A 24,156-nucleotide genomic window follows, 5' to 3' on the forward strand; every position below is an offset into this window, starting at 1 on the left:
CTGAAAAAACCTACACTCGATCCCTCCGATGTCAACAACTACAGACCAGTATCCCTTCTTTCTTTTCTCTCCAAAACTCTTGAACGTGCCGTCCTTGGCCAGCTCTCCTGCTATCTCTCTCAGAATGACCTTCTTGATCCAAATCAGTCAGGTTTCAAGACTAGTCATTCAACTGAGACTGCTCTTCTCTGTGTCACGGAGGCGCTCCGCACTGCTAAAGCTAACTCTCTCTCCTCTGCTCATCCTTCTAGACCTATCGGCTGCCTTTGATACTGTGAACCATCAGATCCTCCTCTCCACCCTCTCCGAGCTGGGCATCTCCGGAGCGCGCCCACGCTTGGATTGCGTCCTACCTGACAGGTCGCTCCTACCAGGTGGCGTGGCGAGAATCTGTCTCCGCACCACGTGCTCTCACCACTGGTGTCCCCCAGGGCTCTGTTCTAGGCCCTCTCCTATTCTCGCTATACACCAAGTCACTTGGCTCTGTCATATCCTCACATGGTCTCTCCTATCATTGCTATGCAGACGACACACAATTAATCTTCTCCTTTCCCCCCTCTGATAACCAGGTGGTGAATCGCATCTCTGCATGTCTGGCAGACATATCAGTGTGGATGACGGATCACCACCTCAAGCTGAACCTCGGCAAGACGGAGCTGCTCTTCCTCCCGGGGAAGGACTGCCCGTTCCATGATCTCGCCATCACGGTTGACAACTCCATTGTGTCCTCCTCCCAGAGTGCTAAGAACCTTGGCGTGATCCTGGACAACACCCTGTCGTTCTCAACTAACATCAAGGCGGTGACCCGTTCCTGTAGGTTCATGCTCTACAACATTCGCAGAGTACGACCCTGCCTCACGCAGGAAGCGGCGCAGGTCCTAATCCAGGCACTTGTCATCTCCCGTCTGGATTACTGCAACTCGCTGTTGGCTGGGCTCCCTGCCTGTGCCATTAAACCCCTACAACTCATCCAGAACGCCGCAGCCCGTCTGGTGTTCAACTTTCCCAAGTTCTCTCACGTCACCCCGCTCCTCCGCTCTCTCCACTGGCTTCCAGTTGAAGCTCGCATCCGCTACAAGACCATGGTGCTTGCCTACGGAGCTGTGAGGGGAACGGCACCTCCGTACCTTCAGGCTCTGATCAGGCCCTACACCCAAACAAGGGCACTGCGTTCATCCACCTCTGGCCTGCTCGCCTCCCTACCTCTGAGGAAGTACAGTTCCCGCTCAGCCCAGTCAAAACTGTTCGCTGCTCTGGCACCCCAATGGTGGAACAAACTCCCTCACGACGCCAGGTCAGCGGAGTCAATCACCACCTTCCGGAGACACCTGAAACCCCACCTCTTTAAGGAATACCTAGGATAGGATAAAGTAATCCTTCTAACCCCCCCCCCCCCTTAAAAGAGTTAGATGCACTATTGTAAAGTGGTTGTTCCACTGGATATCATAAGGTGAATGCACCAATTTGTAAGTCGCTCTGGATAAGAGCGTCTGCTAAATGACTTAAATGTAATGTAAATGTAATATATATATAGAATATACAGTGGGGAGAACAAGTATTTGATACACTGCCGATTTTGCAGGTTTTCCTACTTACAAAGCATGTAGAGGTCTGTAATTTTTATGATAGGTACACTTCAACTGTGAGAGACGGAATCTAAAACAAAAATCCAGAAAATCACATTGTATGGTTTTTAAGTAATTAATTTGCATTTTATTGTATGACATAAGTATTTGATCACCTACCAACCAGTAAGAATTCCGGCTCTCACAGACCTGTTAGTTTTTCTTTAAGAAGCCCTCCTGTTCTCCACTCATTACCTGTATTAACTGCACCTGTTTGAACTCGTTACCTGTATAAAAACCACCTGTCCACACACTCAATCAAACAGACTCCAACCTCTCCACAATGGCCAAGACCAGAGAGCTGTATAAGGACATCAGGGATAAAATTGTAGACATGCAACAGGCTGGGATGGGCTACAGGACAATAGGCAAGCAGCTTGGTGAGAAGGCAACAACTGTTGGCGCAATTATTAGAAAATGGAAGAAGTTCAAGATGATGGTCAATCACCCTCGGTCTGGGGCTCCATGCAAGATCTCACCTCGTGGGGGATCAATGATCATGAGGAAGGTGAGTTATCAGCCCAGAACTACACGGCAGGACCTGGTCAATGACCTGAAGAGAGCTGGGACCACAGTCTCAAAGAAAACCATTAGTAACACACTACACCGTCATGGATTAAAATCCTGCAGCGCACGCAAGGTCCACCTGCTCAAGCCAGCGCATGTCCAGGCCCGTCTGAAGTTTGCCAATGACCATCTGGATGATCCAGAGGAGGAATGGGAGCAGGTCATGTGGTCTGATGAGACAAAAATAGAGCTTTTTGGTCTAAACTCCACTCGCCGTGTTTGGAGGAAGAAGAAGGATGAGTACAACCCCAAGAACACCATCCCAACCGTGAAGCATGGAGGTGGAAACATCATTCTTTGGGGATGCTTTTCTGCAAAGGGTACAGGATGACTGCACCGTATTGAGGGGAGGATGGATGGGGCCATGTATCGCGAGATCTTGGCCAACAACCTCCTTCCCTCAGTAAGAGCATTGAAGATGGGTCGTGGCTGGGTCTTCCAGCATGACAACGACCCAAAACACACAGCCAGGGCAACTAAGGAGTGGCGCCGTAAGAAGCATCTCAAGGTCCTGGAGTGGCCTAGCCAGTCTCCAGACCTGAACCCAATAGAAAATCTTTGGAGGGAGCTGAAAGTCCGTATTGCCCAGCGACAGCCCCGAAACCTGAAGGATCTGGAGAAGATCTGTATGGAGGAGTGGGCCAAAATCCCTGCTGCAGTGTGTGCAAACCTGGTCAAGAACTACAGGAAACGTATGATCTCTGTAATTGCAAACAAAGGTTTCTGTACCAAATATTAAGATCTGCTTTTCTGATGTATCAAATACTTATGTCATGCAATAAAATGCAAATTAATTACTTAAAAATCATACAATGTGATTTTCTGGATTTTTGTTTTAGATTCCGTCTCTCATAGTTGAAGTGTACCCATGATAGAAATTACAGACCTCTACATGCTTTGTAAGTAGGAAAACCTGCAAAATCGGCAGTGCATCAAATACTTGTTCTCCCCACTGTATATGTAGAACCGGCTTCCTATTTCGCAACAAAGCATCCTTCACTCATGCTGCCAAACATACCCTCGTAAAACTGACTCTCCTACCGATCCTTGACTTCTGCGATGTCATTTACCAAATAGCCTCCAACACTCTACTCAGCAAATTGGATGCACTCTATCACAGTGCCATCCGTTTTGTCACCAAAGCCCCATATACCACCCACCACTGCGACCTGTATGCTCTTGTTGGCTGGCCCTCGCTACATTTTCGTCGCCAAACCCACTGGCTACAGGTCATCTATAAGTCTTTGCTAGGTAAAGCCCCGCCTTTTCTCAGCTCACTGGTTACCATAGCAACACCCACCCGCAGCACGCAAAGGGTGGCTATCTGAAGAATCTGAAATATAACATATATTTTTATGGTTATATATTATAACCATTTTTGGTTAGTACATGATTCCATATGTATTATTTCATAGTTTTGATGTCTTCACTATTATTTTACAACGTAGAAAATAGTAAAAAACAGAAAAACCCTTGAATGAGTAGGTGTGTCCAAACTTTTGACTGGTGCTGTACAAAAAGTACACTGCTGTTTTCTTCTTTTATAATATATACTATATGCCATTTAGCAGATGCTTTTATCCAAAACAACTTACAGCAGTGCGTTCACACATTTGCCGTATGGCTGGCCCCAGTGTGAATCCAACCCACAAAGAGTGGCTGTCATTATTGACATTTGTCGTGATGTTGTTTGAGCGTGGTTACTGCTCTAGTTCAACAAGGAAATATGTTTGTTTGATGGTTTTTCAATGTCAGGTTTTTTCCCCCACGTCGCCTCCTGCTGTGCGATTGTAAGTGACAACAATAACACATTACATCTAGGAGAAAGGACGATTGTATCCCTTTTTAACAACCCCCATCTGTTTGGCTCCCTACTGACCCAGAAAAAAAGAGAGAATAAGATTGAGAGAATAAAAAGAGGACGCGTCTATCTAGATCTAGATCTATCTCTATGGCCCTTCCCTGATTGACAGAACTATTGACAGAATAGTGACATTTTCATCTGTAGAATTGCCATTCTAGCCGGTCTAACTCTATGGCCCTTCCCTGCTTTTCCCTCCCAGCTGATGACCAAACACCCGTCGAAGCGTCTGGGCTGCGGCCCCGAGGGAGAGAGGGACATCCAGGAGCACGCCTTCTTCAGACGCATCGACTGGGAACGCCTCCAGAACCGCGAGATCCAGCCCCCCTTCAAGCCCAAAGGGGTGAGTCACACACACACACACATCCATACACACAACCTACAGTACCCATGTCAGATTAAAATGAAGTTTAAAAAAAAAAATGTACATTGTACATGTTGTTTGCTGTGGTAATCTATATTTCTTCTTTAATGCAAAATGATTGGAATGGTGGCGCAGTCGTAGCTTTGTGTTCTTTCAGTGGCACAGTGAGTCACATCCTCTGTTCATTGGTAGGTTTGGCCCGTTTTCACACACAGTGGACATATACTCCACTGAGGAGTGTGTGTGTGTCACGTTCCTGACCTTGTTTTCCTTTTGTATAGTTGTGTTTAGTGGGTCAGGACGTGAGCTGGGTGGGCAGTCTGTGTTTGTTCTATGTTAAGTGTCAGGTTTAATTGACCTTGTATGGCTCTCAATCAGAGGCAGGTGTTTTTGTTTTCCTCTGATTGAGAGACATACATAGGGAGGTTGTTTCACATTGTTTGTCGTGGGTGGTTGTCTTCCGTGTCAGTGTATGTTCGCACCACACGGGACTGTTTCGTTGTCGTTAGTATATGTAGTCTGTTCCTGTTCGTGCGTTCTTCATGTTTTATGTAAGTTCTCTCGTTCAGGTCTGTTTACGTCGTTTTGTTGTTTTGTAAAATTATCAAGTGTTCTTCGTGTGTTTAGTTTCGTCTTGTTAATAAAGATAATCATGTCATCATACCTCGCTGCAAATTGGTCTTCCGATCCCTCTCTCCTCTCCTCGTCCGAGGAGGAGGAAGAATTAGAGTTTCGTTACAGTGTGTGTCCTATTTGGTTGCTTACTATCTGATGCTGTCTCAGTTTCGCATTCGGATGAGTAAGAACACCCACTCACACACACATGCACACATTTATGTGTACACAGACACATACATACTCACAAACACACACACACACACACACACACTTACAAACTATGCAAACGTGTACAATAGACGCACACACACACAAACACACACACACCTGTGAATGTCCTGCGGCCGTCTGTCACCATAGTAGAGCCAAGGCAGACTCCCATCTGGTCTGTTGTCAGATCAGATTGGGCTGCATCTGAACGGTGTCTGTTTGGCAACTCTCACAGGTTACAGTCCAGTCCGGTCCAGCACCATTTGTTAAGCATGGCAAAGCCCCAGTGGCTATCGTCTCTCAGTCGTCACACGGAACTAAAGACAACCTTTTCTAACCACAAAGCCTCTGCATGGGCTACAATACAATAATACTAGTCATTTTATTCACATATATACCACATATACTCCTCATTCAACCTCATTATGTTTTCATATTGTATGTATATGTAAGTACACATATAGTGTGTGCTTAAATCTCCCAGCAATGAGAATATTCCCCAGAGACAAACAATTATAGTTGACTTTCAAATGTGTAATTACAAAGCAGTAGTTACATAGTGGAACAACAGAGTGTGTAATAACACACCTTTTCATAATAAAGTGTGTGTGTGTGTGTGTGTGTGTGTGTGTGTGTGTGTGTGTGTGTGTGTGTGTGTGTGTGTGTGTGTGTGTGTGTGTGTGTGTGTGTGTGTGTGTGTGTGTGTGTGTGTGTGTGTGTGTGTGTGTGTGTGTGTGTGTGTGTGCGTGCGCACGCGTACACACAGGGATTCAAAAACACTCCTGACTCCGTATGACAGCGAGGCCTCTCATGTTAAAGATATGAGCGGCCTCGCTGTCATACGAAGTCAGGGAGTGTTTTTGAATCCCTGTGTGTACACACACACACATACTTTATTATGAAAGTGAAGTAGGCGAAAGGGATGAAGTAGGTCATTCGGTGTGCACGTTCAGCTGTGTGCGTGTCTTCATTGTCTTTCTTCATTTTAAATATGCAGCTCCTCTGTTTCAAGCCCCAAGGTCTCCAGTGCTTCTCACAAGGTGAATACTGGCCTCCCACTGTCCCTGTAGTCTCGCGCTGGATTTGTGTGTGGACTCCAGTATGAGTATGTGGGTAGATCAAATTGTATTAGTCACACGCGCCGAATACAGTAGACCTTACAGGGAAATTCTTACTTACGAGCCCCTAACCAACAATGCAGTTTTAAAAAATACGGATAAGAATAAGAAATAAAAGTAACAGGTAATTAAAGAGCAGCAGTAAAATAACAATAGCGAGACTATATACAGGGGGGTACCGGTACAGAGTCAATGTGCGGGGGCAATGGTTAGTTGAGGTAATATGTACATGTAGGTAGAGTTAGTAAAGTGACTATGCATAGATGATCACAACAGAGAGTAGCAGCGGTGTAAAGGAGGGAGGGGGGGGGCAATGCAAATTGTCTTGGGTAGCTATTTGACTACCTGTTCAGGAGTTTTATGGCTTGGGGGTAAAAGCTGTTTAGAAGCCTCTTGGACCTAGACTTGGCGCTCCGGTACCGCTTGCCGTGCGGTAGCAGAGAGAACAGTCTATGACTTGGGTAGCTGGAGTCTTTGACAATTTGTAGGGCCTTCCTCTGACACCGCCTGGTATAGAGGACCTGGATGGCAGGAAGCTTGGCTCCGGTGATGTACTGGGCCGTTCGCACTACCCTCTGTAGTGCCTTGCGGTCAAGAGCCGAGCAGTTGTTATACCAGGCAGTGACGGAACCAGTCAGGATACTCTCGATGATGCAGCTGTAGAACCTTTTGAGGATCTGAGAACCCATGCCAAATCTTTTCAGTCTCCTGAGGGGGAATCGGTTTTGTCATGCCCTCTTCACGACTGTCTTGGTGTGCTTGGACCATGTTAGGTTGTTGGTGATGTGGACACCAAGGAACTTGAAGCTCTAAACCTGCTCCACTGCAGCCCCGTCGATGAGAATGGGGGCGTGCTCGGTCCTCTTTTTCCTGTAGTCCACGATCATCTCCTTTGTCTTGATAATGTTGAGGGAGAGGTTGTTGTCCTGGCACCACACGGCCAGGTCTCTGACGACCTCCCTATAGGTTGTCGGTGATCAGGCCTACCACTGTTGTGTCATCTGCAAACTTAATGATGGTGTTGGAGTCGTGCCTGGCCGTGCAGTCATGAGTGAACAGAGAGTACAGGAGGGGACTGAGCACGCACCTCTGAGGGGCCACTGTGTTGAGGATTAGCGTGGCGGATGTGTTGTTACCTACCCTTACCATCTGGGGGCGGCCCGTCAGGAAGTCCAGGATCCATTTGCAGAGGAAGGTCTTTAGTCCCAGGGTCCTTAACTTATTGATGAGCTTTGAGGGCACTGTGGTGTTAAACGCTGAGCTGTGGTCAATGAATAGCATTCTCACATAGGTGTTCCTTTTTTCCAGGTGGGAAAGGGCAGGGTGGAGTGCAATAGAGATTGCGTCATCTGTGCATCTGTTGGGGCGGTATGCAAATTGAAGTGGGTCTAGGGTTTCTGGGATAATGGTGTTGATGTGAGCCATGACCAGCCTTTCAAAGCACTTCATGGCTGCAGACGTGAGTGCTACGGGTCGGTGGTCATTTAGGCAGGTTACCTTAGTGTTCTTCGGCACAGGCACTATGGTGGTCTTCTTAAAATGTGTGTGTTTGTGTGTGGACTCCAGTATCAATGTGTGTGTTTGTGTGTGGACTCCAGTATCAGTATGTGGGTTGAGGTGTGTGTTTGTTTGTGTGTGGACTCCAGTATGAGTATGTGGCTCGAGGTGTGTGTTTGAATGCAGGTGTGTGGATGAAAGGCAAGAGACAAGATGAAAGGAGAAGGATAGATGGAAAAGTAAAAAGATATATGGAGAGACCATTATGTGTGTATGTGCACGGTTGCTTGCTTGCGTGTGCATGCGTGCGTGCCTAACGTGCTTCAGCTATATTGGTATACATGTGCAATGTGCATGCTGTGTGTGTGTGTGCGTGCGTGTGTTAGATAGAGAGAACTAAACCTCTTCCCCTGACCTATAATAACCATCATCCATTTCCGTCCAACTCCACTGTAACACAGGCACCAGCGGGAGTCTATTACAACCAATTGGCTGTCATTAGATTCATCCGTACACCTCCATCCATCCCTCCCTGACCTGACTCTGTCTCTCTAATCCTCTTCTCCTTTCGTCCTCTCATCCTCATCCCCCTCTCATCCTCTCCTCCTCTTCAGTCCTCTCCTCCTCAATCACACTTCATGCCTGTTCTGACAGCTGGGAGATTGCCATTTAATAGCCAGGTACAGCGAGAGCCAGATTATGAACACTAGAGGGTTTATCCATCTATCGGAAACAGAGCAGGACAGATAGAACGCAGGGGAGATTGACAAGAACACCTGCCACAGTAGCTATTCTTAGATATAGCTGATCTAGACTCATATTTAGAGAACCACTTGATATGTGGTTTAAGTTTGTAGAGATGGAAGTGGGTCAAAGTGGAAGGATATGAGACTTGCTGATTAATGGTGATGGAATCACTGTGGTAAGGGAGCTTACCGTACAACTTCAATTAATAGCCCGGGTGTGTGTTTGTTTAAATCACTGAACACAACAGGCGCTTATTGGAGACAAACTTCTATTTGAGCCAGGTGTCTATTTCCTTAATGAGCACAGCTTTTGCTCATTTGCATAGTTCATTGTTTAATTCCAGCATTCACTTCTAACATTTTAATACATTTCTTCATTTCCTGCACTAATGTGATATGATTTACACACTGTGTCATGTTTATTTTGTCTTAGTGTGCCTCTATTAAATTTTTTTTTTTTTTAAACATTGCCAGAATTATTCTCCTATTAACTGTGCATTTTCGGCAGTTCTTACTTGCCACTAGAGGGCGATCGGATGATTTCTAGAGGTTTGTACTCCCGAAGTTGTTGACTGTTTTTCTGCTTGTCAGTTAGCTAGCAGTTCCCAGCTGTTAGCAGTCAATGGTTAGCAGTTTCTTACGGGCAATATCATTTAATGTAACAAGTCAAACAATAAACCTTGTAAACAATTCATGGTAACCTGGTAAATAATTAATTTAGAGCCCGGGTTTATTTAAAACAAACGTTTATTTGATTAAATTTGTGCCGTTGCCCGGGTATCAAAAAGGGGCAGACGGCTATTTGAGACTCGGCGTTTCATTTCCGTTTTAAGGTAGTCATATTGAGGAAGTGTTGGATTGGAACATAAGGCAAACCACTCAGAGATTTCAGCATGAGGCCAATGGTGACTTTAAAACAGTTACAGGTGATAGGAGAAAACTGAGGATGGATCAACAACATTGTAGTTACTGCACAATACTAACATAATTGACAGAGTGAAAAGAAGGAAGCCTGTACAGAATAAAACATATTCCAAAACATGCATCCTGTTTGCATCAAGGTACTAAAGCAATACTGAAAATGTTTTGGCAAAGCAGTTACATTTTTGTCCTGAATATAAAGTGTTAAGTTTGGGGAAAATCACATCAAACACATTACTGAGTAACACTCTCAAAAATGTCAAGAATAGTGGTGGTTGCATCATGTTATGGGTATGCTTGTTATCGTTAAGTCTGGGGAGTTTTGCAGGATAAAAGGAATGGAGCTAAGCACAGGCAAAATCCTAGAGGAAAACCTGGTTGTCTGCTTTCCACCAGACACTGGGAGATGAATTCACCTTTCAGCAGGACAAAATACCTGAAACAACCTGAAAGGCCATATAAACACTGGATTTGCTTACCAAGAAGACAGTGAATGTTCCTGAGTGGCCGAGTTACAGTTTTGACTTAACCATTTTCAAGCTGATTTGTCTAGCAATGATAATCAACCGATGTTACAGAGCTTGAAGAATTTTGAAAAAAATAATGGGCAAATGGTGCACAATCCAGGTGTGGAAAGCTCTTAGCGATTTACCTAGAAAGACTCACATCTGTATTCGCTGACAAAGGTGCTTCGACAAAGTATTGACTCAGAGGTGTGAATACTTATGCAAATGCAATTTCTATATATCATTTTCAATACATTTGCCAAAACTTCTATTGGGGTATTGTGTGTAGATGGGTTAAAAAATATATATATTTAATCCATTTTGAATTCAGGCTGTAACAACGATGTGGATTAAGTTGAGGGGTATGAATACTTTCTCAAGGCACTGTAAGAAGAGATCATCAAAACAACAGTGAGATGCTGAGGTCGTTCTGTAGTAAGAGCGGATTGGAGAGAAAGAGAGAGAGAGAATACCTCAGCAAGTATTTTAATAGAAACAGACATAGCCATTTATCATACTAAATAGAGTTCCTTTGTGTTTGAGTTCCTGTGTGTGTGTGTGACACAGAGAAAGACCCAAAGTAGGTCAAACGGCAGTTTACGAGCAATGCCATCTGTCATTAAGAGTAGCGCAACGTAGCGTGTACAATGAGTGACATTGTAACAGACATTAAACACAGCGAAACGAAGCTACAGCAGGTTTGAGTCAATTTCATTGGAGTCGACAGTCAGTCAATCCAGGAAGTAAGCTGGAATTGGAATTGCACTTGACTTCATGAATGAATTGAATTGAAGTTCAATTGACCAGAGACACGTTTGCATATGGGGGTTAGGTCTCAGAGACAAAGGGGGAGGATTTAAAAGAGGAGAGGTGATAAGAAAAGAGGTTGGGTAGAAATATATTGCCTTTTAGTGGAAGATGTGTTTTTTTCATTTGGGAAGAAATGTGGGAGATTGTTTGTCTAGATCAATATGAGATCTCTGACTGTATGTGTGACTGACTGGCCATTGTTCAAACAAGACAAATGGCTATTTGCATGCAGGCACCACTATGCTCGAATACTACAGTATTCGAGGAGACTGATGATCGAGGGTGACGGAAGGAATTTGTGCAGTACTCCTTTCATCCATCTCTTTTGTGGACACAAATCCCATAAACCTCATCATAATCTGTTGTAGCGTGATTGAATTTGTGGCTTTTCTTCAACAATATGTATAATAGGGAGATCTGTGCTCTTTTGCGCCACAAATGTCGCCGTATCACTATGTGCTTTCTCTCTTCTATGTTGATGTGTGTTGTTGCTATCTTTCCTCTTCTCCGTCCTCCTGCGTCTTGACACAGAGTGACAGTGGGTGGCTGGTGTCACTTGTCAGTCAGCGTAGGAGTCGAGGAGGACACAGGAGTACAGTCGGAGGCCCCAGGCCCACTGCGCACACACACACGGACACACACATACACCACACAACTATGAATATAGGACAACAGGACTTCTCCTCTTCGATTCGCCACCGACGTGCCGTGTAGACGACCACACCGACCCAATCAATGGAGGTTTTCCAACCACAGTGGAACACACACAGCTGTACAACAATGTAGGCCTCCGTAGGGAATCCATAGGGAATTCCACTCTGGAGAAAGAACTTCCAGACACAGGCTTTCCATGATAAAAAACACTATCATGCCAACCCAAACGTTACCGCGCTGGTTCAGATTTTTACCTTTCACATTGTCCTTTCTGGCATGGTTCCAGCAACTATGTTGGGTGTATTTCTGAGGTGTCCTAATCAGTGAGTGATATAGATTTAGAGTCAATATATCACCAATCTTCCCCTATCTGCAAGTGTGGCCAATGGCATTACACCTTATTGACGTGTAAATTCAACTAGCCAATCTGAATACATAAACATCCAAATAAATATTTCTGCAGTAGCAAGAGGAAGCATATCCAACCCTGTTACAGGTGCGTAACGAGGCCAGCACAGTACAGCTTGCATCTGCTTGTCTCGGCTAAGTAATGTGAATCAACCAATATCCTTTTCCCATGTCGGCTTACTGTACAGAGAGAGATATAGAGAGGGAGGGATATTCCCTGCCAGGTCCCTGGGGAGATTTAAAGCCCATTAAGTAGAACAAACACACACACACACACACAGAGTAGGTGGAATAACTGATGAGGACAGAGCGAGAAGAAGAGGTGCAGCAGGGTTTCTGGTGTAAACAACAGAACCACACTGTGAAGTTAGAGAATTAGTCTTTAATTCCCCAGGCCCCACTGCATGTGCTCTCTGTAATGCCCCTATGAACTTTGGTGTGTTATTATAGATTTTCCATTGTCATTTTATGTGTTGACTGTATCCTTAGTAATGTAATGGTTCTAAAGCGTTTTGAGCTGTTATCTATTTGAATTGACCCAATTGCCCGAGGTACTGGCGACAATCCTTAGACTCTTAAGACCCCAACCCAACAGGGAATCACTGCAACCTACGCACCAGTATCCTCCAAAATAAACCACCATTTTGGGGGGAAGATTGCCTTTGAAAAGAAGTGTTCCAAGCTCTACAGGCCTTCACGTATCGACTGTTAGAAGGCACACTGTGTCACGAAGTGGAATTGAGGCCTTCCAGTTCAAGCCACAGCGCGAGGCACTTTAAAGGGTGTCAGAAGTGTGACGCGACTGACAGCAGTGCTCACAGCAGTATTTTTGGTGTTTTGGCGGCCATTTTGTGCCATTTGCGTCCCAGTCGCCCTAATGTTCTTCAGTAATGCCATAGGACTAGAGCAGCTGCTCTTATTCAGATGTATTGACATACTGTAACAACCATGCAAAATACGTAAGCAGACGTATTCCCCAGTCACTCTGGATAAGGGCATCTGCTAAATGACTCAAATGTAAAGTGTAAATCGATTGCTCTGCCCATTTCGCATTCAAGTTCTAAAAAACATACACAACACAATTTTAAATAAGACAACTGAATGCTGGCTTGACTCCATTGAGAACTATTTAGTTTAGTTTAGTTTATTAATTAATTATTATTAATATTAAAAAACAAGCACACGTAAAACTTAAAAGCCATACAAAGCCATACATGAAATTTCCATTGTGGTCCTTTTGAGACAAGATGGCTATACAAGATCGAACACAGTACGGCAGTGAAATAATAAAACAAAAACATAAAAGAAGAACATCTATCTCATCATTCCAGTTACATCATAGGGGTTATTCATATGGGCACAGAGGACATCAAACATATTTTTACTTTATTTTTAAAGCTGTCCAGAGAGGACATTGTTTTAATAGGCAGAGGCAACTCATTCCATTCTGATGCTCCAGTATACAAGAAAGTACCTTTCCCAGCATTACTCCTGAACCTGTACAAGCACACATCAGCAACACCTGATCTGGTGCTGTGATTATGTGCATCCCTAACACGAGGAAAGTAATCACTTAGATATCTGGGCGCAGGACCATAAATACTCCTGTAAACCAAACCTAGTCTAATCTGGGACACCCTAGCCTCAAGAGGCAACCAGTTTAGTTCCTGAAAGCAGCTCCTGCCTTTATGAGTACGTGGACACCTTCAAAACTACCCTGATCAGCTTATTCTGGGCTATCTGGAGCTTCCCCTTCATAAGTTTAGATAAGCCCCCAAACCAGGAAGTACTAGCATAGTCAAAATGGCATTGAATGAGGGCAGTAGCTAGCACTTTCATGGAGTCCTTATCAAGCAGCTTGGACGTTCTAGCCAAAAACGTAATCCTGGCATTAACCTTCCCTAGCACCTTATTGGCCACCCTCTCACCTCCCAAGCTTCCATCAAGGATACATCCCAAGTAGCTAACAGAGGTTTTAGTAGTCAGCACCTCACCCCCTAACTCCACTCTGATTTCAGACAACCTACACAATTTAGGTCTGGATCCAAAAATAATTGCTTCAGTTTTCCCTAAGTGCAGAGATAACGTATTATCTCCAAGCCATTTGCTAATGTTAGTAAGCTCTGTGCTAAGTATGCTCTCCAAGTAGTAGTTAGTTTTACTTTTGTGAGACACCAGAAGTGTAGAGTCATCCGCATAAAGAAAAAGACGGCAAGAACAAGCATCTTTCATATCATTAATATACAATAAAAACAGCAGAGGGCCAAGCACGCTCCCCTGCGGAACGCCACAACTCATTGGGTTTGCCTGAGACAGTGAACCATTAACCTCTACTACTTTCTCCCTTCCTGATAAATAGGACTTTACCCAGCCTAGAGGGATACTGCTTAACCCCAGTGCCTCCAGTTTGGAGATTAGGAGACAGTGGTTAACTGTATCAAAGGCCTTCTGTAGGTCAAGCAGTACCATTCCACACAGATTTCCCTCATCAATCTCTTTCCTGATGAAGTCAGTCAAGTAAAGTAGACATGTTTTTCTAAAACCCGACTGAAAATCATACATTAGACCCTGTTTGTTAACATATTCATACATTTGCTCTTTGATGTTACACAGAGGATAGATGCAGGCCTATAATTCCCAGGGTCAGACTTTATCCCCTTCTTATACAGAGGTATAACTGTAGCTTGTTTCATGTCATACATACATACAACTCAATCCCATACTGTATGTTTTCTTGGACTATCATCTTGCAGACGACAGAAATGAGATGTACACCCATGCTCTCAGAGCGTTCACGTAGTTGACCTCGGCTTGTTAGCTGTTGAATGCTAATCCAACCACCCTCGCCTGATACGTCTCCCTGCTATTGCTAGGTTTGGATAGCCCTGTCTTTACAGTCGTGATGAAAGCCGCTCCACATTTCTCACGTTCAATATAGCAGAAGTTTGCTCTGCTCCTGTCAACACGCCAATTAACCCTTTGACAACCCCGCTGTACATCGATTTGGCGACCTCGCTGTTTTGATTCAAGTGAACTTTTCGTTTGTCGCAACGCAATCAGATTTGACATTTGAGGTGAGATGTTACATAAAGCCTCTATATACAGTGGGGTATGAAATGATTGACACCCTTGATAAAGATGAGCAATAAGGACTGTATAAAATAAATCAACTATTGTATGCGCAATTTTTTTTAAATTATTTTATACTGATACAATTGCTCAGAGAAAAATATATTTTTTCAAAATTAATATATTTTTTTCACAACGGTAGGGGTCATATTTATTTAACACAGTTGTTATTGCTCGTCTTTATTTTACATGTACATTTGAGTCATTTAGCAGACTCTCTTACCCAGCACAACTAACAGTAATGAGTGCATACATTTTCATACGGGTCCCCTGTGGGAATCGAACCCTACTGTACCAAGTGTGTCAATAATTACAGACCCCACTGTACATCCAAACAACACGAGGCGCTCGAGCAAAACGGGTTACTCGATCAGAAGTGGCTAAGACGTGTTTGACTGTGGAGGTGCTGACATCTTCCTCAATTCCCTCTGCGACTCTTTCCAAAGTCTTGTTTGTACAGTACTGATTAGTGTTTCACAGCTGCGCGCCAATGTTACTTTTTAAACCATTGGATTCAATTGCATTAAAAACATTAGAATCCAGGTGACTGGGGTTTCCTCCCAAATGGCACCCTATACCCTCTATAGTGCAAAAGAATGGGAATGGGGTGTACATTTGGGACTCAGGCTGGGATGTAGAGCATGTCATGTGATGTTAGCATGGGAACAGGAGGGGGGGAATAGGAGTAGAAATGGCAGTATCAGGTGCGAAATGTTCTCTCTTTCCCCCCCGTTCTCTCGTTTAGCAGACCAGGCGATGGAGGTGGAGGGATATATAATGAAGCCCAGTTTCACATTTGCACATGCACAGTATTTCTTACCTTTGTGTGTTCCGTATGCTACAGTTGCAGCCACCTACGCCTCCCATTTTAAAACCTCTCTTTCGCTCTCTCTCTCTCTTTCTATCCCTCTCTCGCAGTGCGGCAAAGGGGCGGAGAACTTCGACAAGTTCTTCACGCGCACCCAGCCCCAGCTCACGCCTCCCGACCAGCTGGTCATCGCCAACATCGACCAAGCCGACTTCTCAGGCTTCTCCTTCATCAACCCCCAGTTCGTGCACCCCTCCCTGGTCGCCCTGCACACTGTATGAGGAGGAGGGCGGGGGGGGACCACGGACCCCCTTCCTACCTCTGCTACCTACCTAGCACTAACCCTCCACCAACTGCAGCCTCTTCAAGCCAAACTCCCAATCACCAAAACTGGTCCAACTCTACAACAACAACACAGACCCTGATATCGACCGCCATTTTGAGTTCCTCTATCAATGTATTAATGATGTGTCCTCTAGGAACTGGACTTGGGGCTCTGAGTGAGAGGAGTTGGTGAGTGGAAGTGCTGTGTGTTAATGGTGAGGGGGAGGGTGAAGGTTTGAGGAAGGAGGTGTATGTAGAGTTGATATACTTTCCCACCCACCTGTTGTGTTTGTATTCGAATGGGCAATTATTTGAAATCAACGCCAATTGAAATGAATCATGATAGATATCGAAATGAATCATGATAGATATTGAAATGAATCATGATAGATATTGAAATGAATCTTGATAGATATTGAGCTGACTGACCTGTTGTTTTGAATGTGTGGGACAAAACCCATGAAACTATGCCAGTTTTTTTTCTGATTCTAGAGCGAAGGGTTAACTTCTTGTTAAACCCTGTACTGGCTATACTAGTCTCCATTGAAACCCAAGGCAACTACAAACATAATCTCTTGTTTTGAGCTATTGGGTCAGAGCCAAATATGTGGTCAGTACAGGGAGACTATGTTTACAGTTTTACCTTGTCTTGGTGAGATTTTATTTCAATATGCGTCATTACAGGTGCCCCTATGTTTCAATGTATATCAAATAATACACACCCAGTACGAATATCACACTAACAATAACACGCACATACGATGTAGGATCTTAATTTGATCACCCTATTGCAGGAAAACTTTCCTGCATTGCAAACTAAAATGTGCAATGTGTTTGAGGTTTAAAAAGGCTTCTGAAGTTTGTAATTTTCCCGTATGAAAAATGTATCAACCCCTAAAAAGAAAAAAGGCTATTAATTATAATACGCATAATAACTCACATTTCCTGAAGCCGCAAGGATTATTTTCCTGCTGTTGCAAACTGGCTCAAATTAAGATCATACATCTGTACACACACCATTACATTTACAGGTTGTACGGTTATCTTGTCATTAGGTTTACAACTGTGAGTGGACAGTGAGACGGAACGCAGTAGAAGTTGTGGTTAGATGAAGTAGGCAGTGCAACAGTCCCATCTTCTTTAAACACCTACACAAGAATCACAGGGCAACAGAAGTATAAAGGTGGTCTATCCAAAACCAAATCGTGATACAGTAACACTACTTTGTGACAACCTTCTGCCCACTTATCAAAAAGGCCCTCGATGGCTATGATTCTCTTTGACCTGAAGAAGTCCTTCAAAGTGAAGTTCCTGAGGGAAATTTCTTGAGGATTTAGGAAGTAAATTACCTAAAACTCATTTTTTTTTGCTTGAGAGGTAGCGACTAAATTAAATTGATGTCGAGTTATTGTTTGCTTACTCTATAAACCGTGCAATATTATATTGCATGCTTATACCCTTATACATGAATATAACACCATTCTAACACTGACTAGAGTATCACGTTATTAAAACGTTTAGTTCCCTTTTCTGCTTTTATGTGATGTCATGCATCCCCCCCCAATTAGTTCTAATTAATATTTTAATGTAACACATACCAGTGTATTAACTCTTTTGTAAATATTAATGAGCTATTTTAAAAAAGTATAGTATCTCGCAGATTTTATACCAACAACTGAATGTGATTTTATTACGTTAGATAGGTTAACATATTTCTATGTAAAAAATAAAGTACCCCCCAGAAATATCAACTTTGTAACAATTAGGTGACAAAGTCTTTAATAGAGTCGGTCGGGATTCGCAAACCGAGAGAAACATCTGGAGGACTTTTGCAGATATTAAAGGTTTTCCGATTGTCTCTCGTCTCCATCGCACATATCCGATGTCCTTGAACGCGATCGCTGAGTGAGTTGACTGAATGTGTGCCTGGCTCTTGTATCTGCATGTTGTTGGTAAGGATTAAAAAAAAACATATTGATATAAATGCTGCATGATACTCAGTACCAGTAACCAGGCCCCTGGTTGGACAGCAAGGAGTCTCCGCCCAAACACAGATCCAAGATCAGCTGAACCTACCCTAATCCTAGCCATCCACAATTAGGAGACTATGGGCAAATCTGACTCCAGATATGCTGTTAGGGGAACTCCTAAACACATCTCTGTACTAGACCAGCGGGACAACTTGCTCTCTAGTGTCTCAATGAAGGGGTTTTGTTTCTTCTTATCGTTAGTGTTGTTTGTTCGTATAAAAAAAAATACAATTTACATTATTTTTATTGTCGTCGTCTTTTTGTTTGGTTATAGATTCTGCTCAAGTAATTCAGGAATGTTTTGCAGAATAATCACCATAGCAATTCATATCTTAACATCTAACTGTTGCTAGATTTATACAATTCCCTCGACTTTTGCTCCTGTAAACCTTTTCCCAACCTCGTAACTGTGCCAAACCTGAAACAGCCAGAACCCGACAATGGCAGCGTTGCACTAGCTGTAGTCATACCAATGACCCGTCATTACCGAAGTCTTGTCAATACCGAAGTCTGGCCAATACCGAAGTCTGGTCAATACCGATGTGTTGTCTATACAGATGTCTCTTCCTGGTAGACTCTTAGTGGTTAGTCCAAGAGAGTGTGCCAACGCCACATTTCACAACGTCTTGCCGACCCATGTGCTTCTCGCTAAAAATATGTAGCTACGGGAATGCTAATTCAAATAATGTCCACATGGTTCTGATGCCAGTCAATCCGGCAGTCGTTTCTTGTAGGGTTTTTTTATGTCACGTTAGTAGCCTACACCTCTGTGGGAGTTTACCTTTATACTTTATAGCCGGACAGCAGTATGACCCTTCTGCAATACCATGCCTGCTTACACCTTACCTTACCTCCCTGTGCCTATCAGTCAGTGTGTGTGTTTACATGTGTGTGTGAGAGAGAGAGAGAAGGAAGGAAGGAAACCATAAATGAGTGGTTGATGAGTGAATAAATGAGTGAGTGTGTGGATGAGTGAATAATTGATCAGTGAACAACCCTGTTCCTCATCCTATTGGCCTGTTAAACCCCCTGTCTGGGTAGCTCATCTCCTCTGTCCATCCTTCCATTCCTCCCCCCTTTCTCAGTGCCTGGGCAATCGATCCATTCTCTTATTGACAAAGCCCTCATCCCTTCTCCTTCAAGATCCAATCAGTTCATGAATGCAGTTTTGTCCGAGAAACTCACCTCTACAGGCTGACACCAACCTGCCCTCTTTGCCCCTTCCCATCCTCCTAAAACTCACTGGGGAAAGAATTGGCCAAATGTGTTCTTTTTCACCTTCGTTTACATCTTGCTTTATATTTTCCTTTGCCTTAGCTCCTACGTTGTGCATCCCAAATGGCACCCTATTCCCTATATATTGCACTACTTTTGACCATAGGCCCTGGTCAAAAGTAGTGCGCTATATAGGGAATAGGGTGCCATTTGAGAAACAGCCAGACTCTAACCTCTCCCCCATTTTCTGTTGGTTCATGTCCAAAACAAGCGCTTCTTCTGTCCATGTACATAATGATTTAGATATCTACATAGACTTGTAAAAGAAAGAATATATTGTATTTTGCAAATGGTTTATGTCTGTTCTCCCCAAAACCCTTTGAAAGCGAGTCTGAGCTACTTACCTTGTAATCAACAGTGTCATTTGTACCTACTGTATGATAATGCAAATAAAAAATCTAAATAATGGCTATTCGGAAGCTGTTGTCTTTTTTACTTAAACTTGTACTCAACTCATCAAAATCCACCATTATAAAAGGTTCATTCCTGGCTGTGACGTTACTCTATTTAAAGATACTGGGTAACACTTTACGGTCCATAATAAACCATTTAGAAGGCATTTACAAAAAGTTTGCTCGCCATGTATTAATCAGTACTCCCACATTGAAATTACACCGGTCACTCCAAGCATTTTGAATGGATTTCTGAAGTACAAATGGCGCTCACTTTAAATTGCAAAAAGACTACTAATGATTCATAAATGGTGAACACACAATTTATAAATGCCTTATAAATTGTTTATTACAGACTCTTAAAATAATGTGACATTGCTGTCAACTCACATTCATCAAGTGTTCTGATTGCACTCAAAATGGGGATTGGTTTTTCTAGTCTTATTTTAAGAGATGCATCTCCTGCAGAGCCCCAATATCGCTGTCACACTTTCCTCTCTGCTGCTGACGTGGACAGGGAGTCTGCAGTTGATGAAACCATTGGGAAATTTGATTTGAGCAAATAAAGTATGAAAAGGCACAGAAATGGGGGTTTTTAGTTGTGAGGAGGAGGAGTCAGATGACCTTTCCTGGTTCTATGATTGTCAACCCATCTCCACTAACAGCAAGAGGACCGACTGCAACCAGGAAACAGCTTTCACTGACGGTTGGTCCCGTTTTAAATGTTATATGGACAAAAAGTCACAATAGCATTTCTCATATAAATGTCTGGTAAAAAATGAAGCTTTCTGATTTATGATCCCTTACGGGAATGAACACGTGCGATTTAAGATGTATGGCAGAGGCATTACACTACGTCCACAATCTCCCGAAGCTTCAGTAACAGACGTCCAAGTGTCTCTTGCCATTTGAAAAAGCGTGATGAACCTTACCCAAGGTTCAGTAAGCCTGACTTACCATCACATGTGAGGACCAGGGGTGAGTGCATACGGACATTCAAGTTTAACAAGCAAAGAAGAAGTGTGAAAATGAGGTGCTGAATTTTTCACTGTGGACGCTGCGGCACAATCCAAAGTATTTTTGTCAGCCGCTGGCTTTCTCATTTACAAGCTGGCTGGCACAGGGAAGGCACTGCACCTTTGGCAACCACGTCAGACAAACAGAATACAGGAACTATACTAAACTGTGGTGGGTAGGTAGGTATGTAATGACATTGCTCACTGTAATGTTTGTGTACTTAATACTTATGATTTCATATCTGTGTTTGTGTGCATGCATTTGTGGAAGAGCTTGCGATAAGCATATTCTTGTACTGTGTACGCTACACTATATCCTGTGCATCATGGCAAATCAACTTTGATGTGGCACGGACAGACATAGACAGACATGTGAGTACTGTACACCAAACCTTATGCAGATGTGTGAGTAGGTTGATTATCAGCTCCATTGCTGGGTAGACTGAAGGACAGGCTGGTGTTGATGGAGTGCATTCGGAAAGTATTCCGACCCCTTGACTTTTTCCAAATGTTGTTACATTACAGACTTATTCTAAAATGGATTCCTCATCAAGCTACACACAATACCCCATAATGACAAAGCAAAAACGTTTTTTTATAAATGTTTGCAAATTTATCCTTCCAAAAAACTGATATCATGTTTACATAAGTATTCAGACCCTTTACTCTCCACAGCATGATGCTGCTACCACCATGCTTCACCAAAGGGATAGTGCCAGGTTTCCCCCAGATGTGACGCTTGGCATTCAGGCCAAATAGTTCAATCTTGGTATCATCAGACCAGATAATCTTGAGTCCTTTAAGTGCCTTTTGGCAAACTTCAATCGGGCTGTCATGTGCCTTTTACTGAGGAGTGGCTTTCGTCTGGCCACTCTACCATAAAGGCCTGATTGGTGGTCCCTCTGACAGAGATGTTTGTCCTTCTGGGAGGTTCTCCCATCTCCACAGAGGAACTCTGGAGCTCTGTCAGAGTGAACATCGGGTTCTTGGTCACCTCCCTGACCAAGGCCCTTCTCCCCCGATTGCTCAGTTTGGACGGTGGTTCCAAGCTTCTTCCATTTAAGAATGATGGAGGCCACTGTGTTCTTGGGCACCTTCAATACTGCAGAATTTTTTTGGTACCCTTCCCCAGATCTGTGCCTCCACACAATCCTGTCTCAGAGCTCTATGGGCAATTCCTTTGACCTCATGGCTTGGTTTTTGCTCTGACATGCCCTGTCAACTGTGGGACCTTTATATAAACCGGTGTGTGCTTTTCCAAATCATGTCCAATCATTTGAATTTACCACAGGTGGACTCCAATCAAGTTGTAGAAACATCTCAAGGATGATCAATGGAAACAGGATGCACCTGAGCTCAATTTCGAATCGCATAGCAAAGGGTCTGAATAATTATGCAAACATTTCTAAAAACCTGTTTTTGCTTTGTCATTATGGGGTATTGTGTGTAGATTGAGGGGGGAAAAAATATTTAATCAATTTTAGAATAAGGCTGTAACGTAAAATGTGGAAAAAGGGAAGGGGTCTGAATACTTTCTGAATGCACTGCACTATACAACACAAGGCTTTACAATGACTTCACCTGAATGAGCAAAAAGCCCACTGATAGTCCTATGGAAACATACAGCTCTCTGTCTCTCGTTCTCTCTCTCCCTCAAGAGGCCAAAGGCTGTTACACAAAAATTGTACAAACATACATCAAGCTCTTCAATGTTTATTAGTTTCAACATAAAAAGCAACACCCAGCCATGACATCTTATCTGTTGTGGGTGGGGGGCAGGAGAGGAGCTGCCATTAGATTACTTGAATCTCTCTCCCCCCTCACACTCTCTCTCTCCTTCTCACTCTACATCTTAACAGCAATTAACTCTCTTCAATAAGAGAGTCTTTGCTGTCAGTCTGGTATAATTTAATTACTAGAAGGCTAGTGATGAAGAGCCATGGGATCCCTCGCTGCCTTATTAAGCCGCCATGGCCCCGTCCCAAATGGCACCCTATTCAGTACACTACTTTTGACCAGGGCTCGTAGGGCTCTAGTCAAAAGTAGTCCACTATGTAGGGAAAAGAGTACCATTTGGAACGCAGCCAATATCATTGTGTCAACGGCTTCCCTGAACCTGAATCTAATGAACTGTCTGCTTTGCTCTACCAGTAACCATTAGGGATGTCTGCTCAACGTCTGAGCTGGTATAGCCTGCAGCTCTTAATAAAGTCTGGTCATTGCTCTAGTGGGAGTATTGGAAGCTCTGTGAAAACAATGGTACTGTATGTTCAGGGAACTTGTTCTCTCTCAAATCCAAATGCATTTATTGGCATGAGAAACAAACCATCAGTGTATTCCATATACTTCACATTGTAATGAAATAATAAAGTAGAATAGTAAAAACGAAATAATAGACACTAGAATGATAACAGTGAATAGTAAAAGAAAGTATCATCAATAATAGGTTAAACATGAAAAATAACAAGCAACTATTATTACTACTGAAATTAATGCTGCCACTATTATTTACACTCATACCACAACTATCCCTACTATTACCAATAGTATAATTTCTACCAATAATCTCTCTCTGTCTCTGTCTCACTCACACACACAGTGTTACCAGAGTGTAGTGACAACCACTCCTCTTCCCCAGAGTGTGTAATCTCATTTAGTGAGCCACTGGTTTGAGAACCAGCCCCAAAACATTTCTAATTCTCTATTTACCCAATTATGAACACAACAGCCTTAACCTTCTCGCCCCTTCACACTCGCAGGGTGCATCCCAAACAGCACCCTGTTCCCTATATAGTCCACTACTTTTGACCAGGGCCCTAGTGCACTATATAGGGAATAGGGTGAAGCTGGGTGCTTCATATTTAATGTTCAGCTACGATGGGGATGAATCATAGTGGTTCCATAATGTCCATAATGGGGGGGTTAATGGGAGCAGTGGGTTTGAAAGATTGCTGGTGCTGAGTTATAGAATTAGAATTCCATCCAATTCTATTTATATGGTTGTTGCTAACACGGCAATTTGTTACTTCAAAAACGTTAATAGAGGTCTTTATAATCCATTAGGACACATTTTTTATCAGCGACATTTTATAGCAGCCTGTGGGGCAAATTCTGTCGCTGTCCGTAGTGCTGAAATGTTGCCGAAGCTCGGAGGAACATGGATAGACCAGGGGGATAACAGGTCGCAGCTTCACTGATGCCAGAACAAACATACAGAGGCCTAACAAATTGTGCCAGGAAAAGTAGTTCTCCCTTGGGTGGAGAGGGAAATGCAAGG

The 24,156-nt window shown here is 43.4% G+C and overlaps 1 protein-coding gene across 2 annotated transcripts in view; it reads left to right on the forward strand.

The window, feature by feature from the left end:
- Positions 1-19,879, forward strand: part of LOC139568716 (protein kinase C alpha type-like) — a 220,610-nt gene extending 200,731 nt beyond the window's left edge. For both annotated transcript variants that reach the window (XM_071390747.1, XM_071390748.1), the window contains 2 exons: positions 4,256-4,396; positions 15,953-19,879. In XM_071390747.1, coding sequence (XP_071246848.1) covers positions 4,256-4,396; positions 15,953-16,123 — 312 coding nt within the window. In that variant the 3' untranslated portion in view covers positions 16,124-19,879. The remainder of the gene's footprint in view (positions 1-4,255; positions 4,397-15,952) is intronic.
- Positions 19,880-24,156: the final 4,277 nt, after the last annotated feature.

This window comes from Salvelinus alpinus, chromosome 2 (genome assembly GCF_045679555.1).
Source record: "Salvelinus alpinus chromosome 2, SLU_Salpinus.1, whole genome shotgun sequence".
Taxonomy (NCBI): domain Eukaryota; kingdom Metazoa; phylum Chordata; class Actinopteri; order Salmoniformes; family Salmonidae; genus Salvelinus; species Salvelinus alpinus.